This window comes from Scyliorhinus torazame, chromosome 7, assembly GCF_047496885.1.
Source record: "Scyliorhinus torazame isolate Kashiwa2021f chromosome 7, sScyTor2.1, whole genome shotgun sequence".
Lineage (NCBI taxonomy): Eukaryota > Metazoa > Chordata > Chondrichthyes > Carcharhiniformes > Scyliorhinidae > Scyliorhinus > Scyliorhinus torazame.
Window position 1 is genome coordinate 299254706 of NC_092713.1, and position 8238 is coordinate 299262943.

The 8238-nt window shown below is 43.3% G+C and overlaps 1 protein-coding gene across 5 annotated transcripts in view; it reads left to right on the plus strand.

The window, feature by feature from the left end:
• The window catches only part of larp1 (La ribonucleoprotein 1, translational regulator), a 202867-nt gene extending 194883 nt beyond the window's left edge, over positions 1-7984 (plus strand). For all 5 annotated transcript variants that reach the window (XM_072512652.1, XM_072512653.1, XM_072512654.1 and 2 more), the window contains exon 20: positions 221-7984. In XM_072512652.1, the coding sequence (XP_072368753.1) occupies positions 221-442 (222 nt within the window). In that variant the 3' untranslated portion in view covers positions 443-7984. The remainder of the gene's footprint in view (positions 1-220) is intronic.
• Positions 7985-8238: the final 254 nt, after the last annotated feature.

Sequence of the window (8238 nt, forward strand, 5' to 3'; positions counted from 1 at the left end):
TCTCCTCGCCTCAGTCCTAAAATGTTTACCCCTCACCCTCAAACTCTGACCCACTGTATTGGCTCTTAATGAATAATCAAACAAGGCAATCTATTTTTTTAATTCCTGGTTTAGTTGCCTAGATCATAAAATGGTTAAACTTGCAATGAGAAAAGTGTGCAGTTGTGATCAATGGGGAATGAGATTCACCAGATTATACAATGAAATATTTTTGTTGCAGCCTCCAATTTGTGATGAAGTTGGCCGCAAGCGTCATTCTTCAGCAGCTGAAGAGAAACGGCGTCTGCCATCGTTGTCTTCCAGTAAAATGACGAGCGCCGCCAGTGAAGGTGAGACTGGAACACAGCTCCCCTCCAGAAACACAACAGAAGCCGCCAACCCCACTCTGAGCCGGGACACTGCTTCAGCGGAATCCCTGGAAGTGGAAAGTGCAGACAAATAGAGCTTGGACTCTGCCCCTCAACCCTGGATCTTTTATTTGAACTTTTGGTATTGTCACCTCAATGACCGACTGAAAAACTGGGCCAGATCAGACATTCTTCAATGCTGGGCAGTGGACAGGTGCATCAGCTTCCTGAAGACTTGTATTCAAAGCCAGTTTCACGTCCTTCACCCATATGAATGAATGTTGCATGAGAACAATTGGCTAAAATACAATTCACCTGCTTGATTTAGGGGTCGACAATACAGCTTCACTCAGATATCCAGAAAACACAAAAAAATCAAAAAAAAAAATCAAAACCCGTCCCTTGAGAACGGGATTAAAAAGATGCCTTATTACTGCCTGCTCCAGTTTGTGGGCAGCATATAGTTAAATTCTGCTCGCTTGGCTAATGACTCTCCTATTGGCCTGCCAGTCTTGATAAAATTATCAGTTCCTTATCCTGGATTTTGAATTGTCAAGGTTTTGTTTGTACCCGATTAAAAGTTACCGCAGGCGGGATCAAAAAGGGAAGGTGATTTAAGACACAAATCCTATTGAGTGACAGATCCTTTTCTGTCCAGCCTTATTCTGCTTGTTCATGGTGAAGGACATCAGTCTAATTACCAGAGATAAAGACATTAGGAAGTAGCCATGGCAACGGCTCATTGATCCCCACGTCAAACTCTCGATCAAAGTCACTGCTACAGTGCCTTTGGCCACAAACATTTTATTGCTCCTGTCCACTTGTCTTTCTCCCTTCTCCCAAACTCAAACCAGCATCACCTTGAAAAAACGCTACAGTCCGATTTCATCTTAGTTGATGAGCTGCCTGCTTGGAGTAACAATTTGCTGAAATTTATATCGGGCAACATCATTCTCAAAATGTTGTGTGTTACGTAGGGATGTCGCAGTGTGATTAATTTTGATGTACTGGTACAGTGGTAATCTTAAACTCCCATTATTCTAGCTATTGTTCTGGAAGTGCGACCATCACTAGGAGCACAAGGCTTGGTGTTTTCTTTTTGTTAATCATCGTCACATTATTGTGGTCTGGTTAGCAGTATATAGAAAAACTGAGCCCTGCGATTATTGCAGATTTGCTACATCAGAGTATATTGGGACATGCTATTGTGATATTCGTAATATCAGATTATTATGTTGTGATTGATATGCATGTTTCTCATGGATGGGGTGAGTTGCCTTATTGGGCTCTGGAGAAGCTGGTACTGGGAGAAGCCTGGTAGCTTTGCTCTTCTAACTACAACCCAGAGCTCAGATTCTGGACTGCCTTTTCATCAAGGGGAACTGTTGGCAAGAGATTAATCAGTGGCTAGCTCGTTGGGTGGCATTCTTGGTGATTGAAAAGCACTTTTTCTGCTCTCTGACTCTTCTATTGAGTGCATTTGGTGCTCATTCTTGTTCAGTCCCCCTCCCTCTAACTTGTTCCTTCTTTGTTCTCACTTTTTCTTTTACTCCTCTCTCACTCTCTCTCTCTCTCACTCACTCACTCACTCAACAGGCTTTGTTTTCCCAGGGCTGCCATGCCCTCCCAGCTAGCAGAGTTATAGTTGGTGAATCGCCCTGGGCTGCTGGGGAGGGTACGTGCAATGTAGACAGTGTTTGGGGAAAGGCTGCTGTATCCCCATGAAACCAGTTTGGGTGATGTTTTTTATTTGGCTAGTCCCATCTGCCATGGTAAAAGCAGGTAGATGTTATTGCTGATTGAGTGCTGGGTGCAGCTTCTGTCTTCCACTCTCCTCCAGGCAGAATTCCCTGCAGGACTAGCTCCGGAATCTGAAGCTCTAATCCATGTTGTTGAATGTTTTAACTTCAGGCTAACGTTTGCCATTGATGCTAATTCTTTCTGAAGATGAGTCAGTTAAACAGCAGCCACTTGTAGGATATGAAATCTTGGCCAAAGCAGGTCAGTTTAAGGAGTTTTGAGTAATGTGTGAGTACTGGGGAATAACCCTGCTTCCCAGTGTGATTTTGAAAACACATATTGTTTACACCATACACTTAGGGAGTCCCAGTGACTCCCAGGGGTTCCTGTAATACAGGACTATGATCGCTTGTAAATCAGTCGGTTTGACCAGTTTAACCAGAATTTTCATGCAAATCAGACTGACATATTTGTAACTAAAACCCTGCATTGTTGGCAGTAATTCAGGGTCGAGTTACCCTGAATGCTCAGCCAGCTCAGTTAGGAGAATGTGAAGCTGCTTTTATTTAAATGAAAAATACTTTAAAAATGCCTCTGCTAGACAGGAACATAGATCTTGAACATGTTTTATTTCAGGTAACTTGGAATATTTGGTAAGCTTCTCTTTGCTTATGTTAAATTCACACTTGCATTTAGAACTCCAGTGTCTGATTCATGGGGCGATTTGTATATAATGTGAGACCATGAAATTACAGCTGAATGTCATTTTTTGTTTTCCTAAGTGAGAAATATTCAAGAATCTAGCCATATTTGCCAAAGAAATTCTGGATTTCACAGATGCTGGATATGAGTCAGTTGCACATATTAAAAAAAAAAGGTGCTGTGGATTTATTCTGCATTTCTCTGGGTGAAAGACATCGCTTCCACCAACAGCTAGAAACAATACATCTTTCTTTCCATTTCCTCCTCTTCTTCCGATTGAACCATTTGCCTCTGTGCCCGATGGCGTATACTAGGATCCTCCATTCCGCCCCATGTTCTGTATTGTTTACCTGAACACCTGTCCCTTCTCCCCGTGTTATTTACCTAAACACCTGTCCATTCTCCCAGTGTTGTTTACCTGAACACCTGTCCATTCTCCCAGTGTTGTTTACCTGAACACCTGTCCCATTCTCCTCGTGTTATTTACCTGAACATCTGTCCATTCTCCCCGTGTTATTTACTGAACATCTGTCCATTCTCCCCGTGTTATTTACCTGAACACCTGTCCCATTCTCCCCGTGTTATTTACCTGAACACCTGTCCATTCTCCCCATGTTATTTACCTGAACACCTGTCCCATTCTCCCAGTGTTATTTACCTGAACACCTGCCCATTCTCTCCGTGTTATTTACCTGAACACCTATACATTCTCCCCGTGTTGTTTACCGGAACACCTGTCCCATTCTCCCCGTGTTGTTTACCTGAACACCTGTCCATTCTCCCCGTGTTGTTTACCTGAACACCTGTCCATTCTCCCCGTGTTGTTTACCTGAACACCTGTCCATTCTCCCCGTGTTGTTTACCTGAACACCTGCCCATTCTCCCCGTGTTGTTTACCAGAACACCTGTCCATTCTCCCCGTGTTGTTTACCTGAACACCTGCCCATTCTCCCAGTGTTATTTACCAGAACACCTGCCCATTCTCCCAGTGTTGTTTACCTGTCCCATTGTCCCCGTGTTATTTACCTGAACAACTGTCTCTTCTCCCAGTGTTGTTTACCTGATCACCTGTCCAATCTCGCAGTGTTGTTTACCAGAACACCTATCCATTTTCCCCGTGTTGTTTACCTGAACACCTGTCCATTCTCCCCGTGTTGTTTACCTGAACACCTGTCCATTCTCCCCATGTTATTTACCTAAACACCTGCCCATTCTCCCCATGTTGTTTACCTGAACACCTGTCCATTCTCCCCGTGTTGTTTACCTGAACACCTGTCCAATCTCCCCGTGTTGTTTACCTGAATACCTGCCCATTCTCCCCGTGTTGTTTACCTGAACACCTGCCCATTCTCCCCATGTTATTTACTTGAACACCTATCCATTCTCCCCGTGTTGTTTACCAGAACACCTGTCCGTTCTCCCCGTATTGTTTACCTGCCCATTCTCCCCGTGTTGTTTACCTGCCCAGTCTCCCCGTATTGTTTACCTGAACACCTGTCCAATCTCGCAGTGTTGTTTACCTGAACACCTGTCCAATCTCCCCGTGTTGTTTACCTGAATACCTGCCCATTCTCCCCATGTTGTTTACCTGCCCATTCTCCCCGTATTGTTTACCTGCCCATTCTCCCCATGTTGTTTACCTGCCCAGTCTCCCCGTGTTGTTTACCTGAACACCTGTCCAATCTCGCAGTGTTGTTTACCTGAACACCTGTCCCTTCTCCCCGTGTTGTTTGCCTGAACGCCTCCCGTTCTGCTTTCTAGTTTCATTCTACCACTGTTGGACACTGCGGCCTGCTCACGGACAAAGTATCAATGCTTAAATTATAGTTAATTGTATATAACTAATATTCCAGCTTCACACATTTGTCTTGTGACATCATAAGCTAATAACTATCCAGCTGCTAGGAAGGAATGGAAAACCATTTCTCCATGCTCACAAAACTGGTCTCTCACAACCAATGGCGTCAGTGAAAAGATCAGCATCTCTGGAACAGAGCTCGATGTTAGAGCCTGACTTTCTTCCACCGAGTCTTGCTCCAGTACAGTGGTTTTGAATTGTTTTAGCAAACCGTACATTTTATAGTAAAAGCCAATGAAAGGCTTCCTCCTCCCTTTGAGTGAGGCTTCCTGATAGCCATCAGTGTGACTGGAAAAAGGCACCTTGGCAGGCCTGGCTTTATTAAGCAAAATGATGAGAGGGGTGGAAAGAAGATTAAAGCACAAGGTATAGCACTCAATTCAGACTGCTACAAACCTATCTTCCAAGTGTTTTTTGTTGAAGTACATTAAGTCAGTGTGCAGCAGTTTTATGACTAATTCATGTACCGAATAATGAACTCTACTCCATTGTTGAGGAATATTCAGCTTTAACACTTGGTGTAATTGTGTGCTCCCGGGACCAGGTTGAATACGCGAAGTAACTGCGTGTTCCCGGGAAGCACAGTATCCACTTGTTCTGTTTTATTTTGTTCTGCAAGTCTTCCCTTCAGATGTTTACGTTTCTGTCTGTCTAAATGGCTGGATGCTCCATCAAAACATTGTCAGTATTTTGGAGTCCCCAAATGATTATATGTTTTCTAAATAATTTCTGTTCTAAGCTTTGAAACTATACACAAGATTTTTTTTTTCAATAATAATCAAGTGTTCACAGAAAGGCCCCTAAACTAAAGATTGGAATTAAGAGCTGGAGTAGTTTATATATGGTTACTGTCCAGACAGAAATCCACAGCCCCCTCTCACTGTTAGGCAAGGCAGTCACACGTCAAAACATCTTGACTCAGAATGCAAAATGTCCCTCTTCCATCAAATTACTGAGAGTTCCAAAAAGTCCTGAGAATGTGAGGTGAATTTTGCAGGGCGTGGGCAACCCCGGCAGAGGGGGAAAGTAAACTTCAGGATGCGGGCAGCCGAAGATGTGTCCCTCCAATTATTCGGGAGTCTGAGGTTATTCATGAAGGCCCCCCCCCCCCCTTCTCAAACTTGCCTCTCGCCTAAGGTGTGGTGACCCTCTGGTTAAGTCACCACCAGTCAGAGGCGAGCAGCCTATGGCCCTCTGGGACTGGCGACTTTTGCATCACATTGAAATCTCTGGAAAAGTTCCACACTTCAGCTTCCTTCTAGCTTTCCAGAAACTTGCATGAGTTGTGAAGCTATTGGGTAAAATGTGATTCTATCTCGCTAAATGCGCTGTTAAGTTCATTTACTCCAAAATCCAGTCCTGTTCTCTCTGGAATAATAGCAGTTGTGTGAAATTACTGGAGCAAATCCTCAGCTAGTGGCATACAAGCTCTCTTGCCCTTGATAGCAGCCTGGACCTGCTGCAAGTTGCTCTGCTGTTGACCTAGCAGCAAATGTCAAGTAAGGTGATCTCACTAGAGATAGTTTGGTGAATCCCTCAGACTGAAGCCTCCAATCTCCCAAGATTTCAAATCCAGAGCAGGATGAAATGTGGTGAGTTAGAACAAAACACTTCACTAATGTACTAGGCAGCATTTATATACTTGACAAGAGTGGTTGCCTGAAACTGGTGAGGAATTGGACCGGGTGCATTGCTGGCTTAGAACACGAGTTTATATCAATGTTACTGTTTACAGAAAAGATTGGGGGAAGGTCCTGGTAGAATTGACTCGTAACTCGGACATGTAAATAGTGCACGAGCTGGTACAGTGCTTTGAGTGCATCTTTAAAAACAGCTTCGTGAATCCTGGGCTTGTTGATGTCAGTTTTTGCACCAGGAATTGAATGAGGGGGGAAAATGGGTGCGTTTCTTGGAACATTTAATTCTATTTCCAATATTCAATTCTCAAATTATTGAGCTGTAAATGTGCTAGATTTGGCGAGACAGTTTCTTGTTCTGTGTGGTCGGGCTTGCACTAGTTTTTTCTTTGATAGACGTGCTTCGCACTGACCTTCCTTCATTCGGAAGGTCCGAACCAGTGTGCAAGCCCATTCTAATTAGCAAGTTTCTCATTAGTTCTTTTCACTTCAACCTCCAACCATTTCACATACACAAGACTGCTTCAGGTCATTATGCTTAATTTTTTGATTCCATCCAAATCTTAGTAAATGGGATTTTAGTTTATTTTAATTTGAATGCACATAGCAAGGAATAAGAACTTGTCCTTTCAAGTGCAAATGTGTACAGGAACCACGCACGGTGCCAGGGACTTTGCATATTGCAATCTTGCCCCAAGAGCTGGGGCAGCTAGGTCCTTGCAGGCTGGGGTGGCCAGGTTTTTGTGGGCTGCAGACTGACATCTGCTGGTAAACATATATGCTGGAAGACTAGTGCGATTATATTTTAAATGTGAATGTCACTGCAAATATAGGGGAATAAGAGTGTGTCCTTTCAAGGGCAAAGTTATAATTGAACCAAACACTGGTTCCACAGATTGCAATCCTGCCCCATAGACTGCTGCAGCTGTGTCATTCACAGGCTGCGACCTCCAGGGCTGGGCAGCCATGTCCTGGCCGATTGCAGTTTGACTTCTGATGGTAAACACAAATGCTGGAACACTAGTATGTTTCTATTTACTGGCTATCCCTTCCAGCCTTAAATAATTCAACACCAGACCCTGATATTCTCATCTCAATTTGAAATGCCTCCTTCTGGCAGAGCATCTCTATTTAAAGTCTGTTCTCTCCATTGAGAGCTGATAACTCAATTTCAGCTGCTTCATCACTAATGCTCCCAGCTTACAATCGGCAGGAACGTTGATGAGGTGGTTCAGCTTTGAGCACAACCTATTATAAAATAGATTGACATGTTGATGGTTTGAAAAGGGATCCAGTGCTTTCATGAACCAGGAATCGCCTCTTACAGCAGTGTGTGGCTCAGTATTTATTACAGTTCCTTAGCAGTTTAAATATAGACATGCAGAGCTAGGCTGAGTGAAACATTAACCTGAAGTGGAATGCCCAGAGTGCCTGCTGGTGAGTCTCCTTATCCTGGCTGCTGGAATATTAGAAACTACAACAAATGCAGATTTATCCCACTTTTAAAAACAAACTTGTAAAATACTTGAACAAGAGCTTGTAACATAAACTATTAATCACTTAGAGTATTTGCTTTTTAGTCTGATGTGGTTCCTTCCGGGTAGTGTTTCGCCCTTTGTAATTTGTGGTAATTCTGCTTTCCTTTTATATAAAAAAATCAGTTAAAATGTACAAAAAATTAAAAAAAAACACTAAAATGATTATTGTTTGGGTCTGGTTATTTCAATGTAAATGGAGCTAGAGTTTTGACATTGTGAATTCACAAATACATCTTGTTCCCTTGTCTTTCGTCCCTTTTTTAGCAAGGATGGTAACCAGTGCCAGTCAGACTGCCCAAGTGAGAGTCTGGGGCGTGTGGTGGTGGTGTATGGATTGGAGGTTGCTGATGAGTTTGCACCTCATGATCCTGACATGAGCTTTAAAACCCCATTTCTCTGCTGTCTTTTTCTGTCAT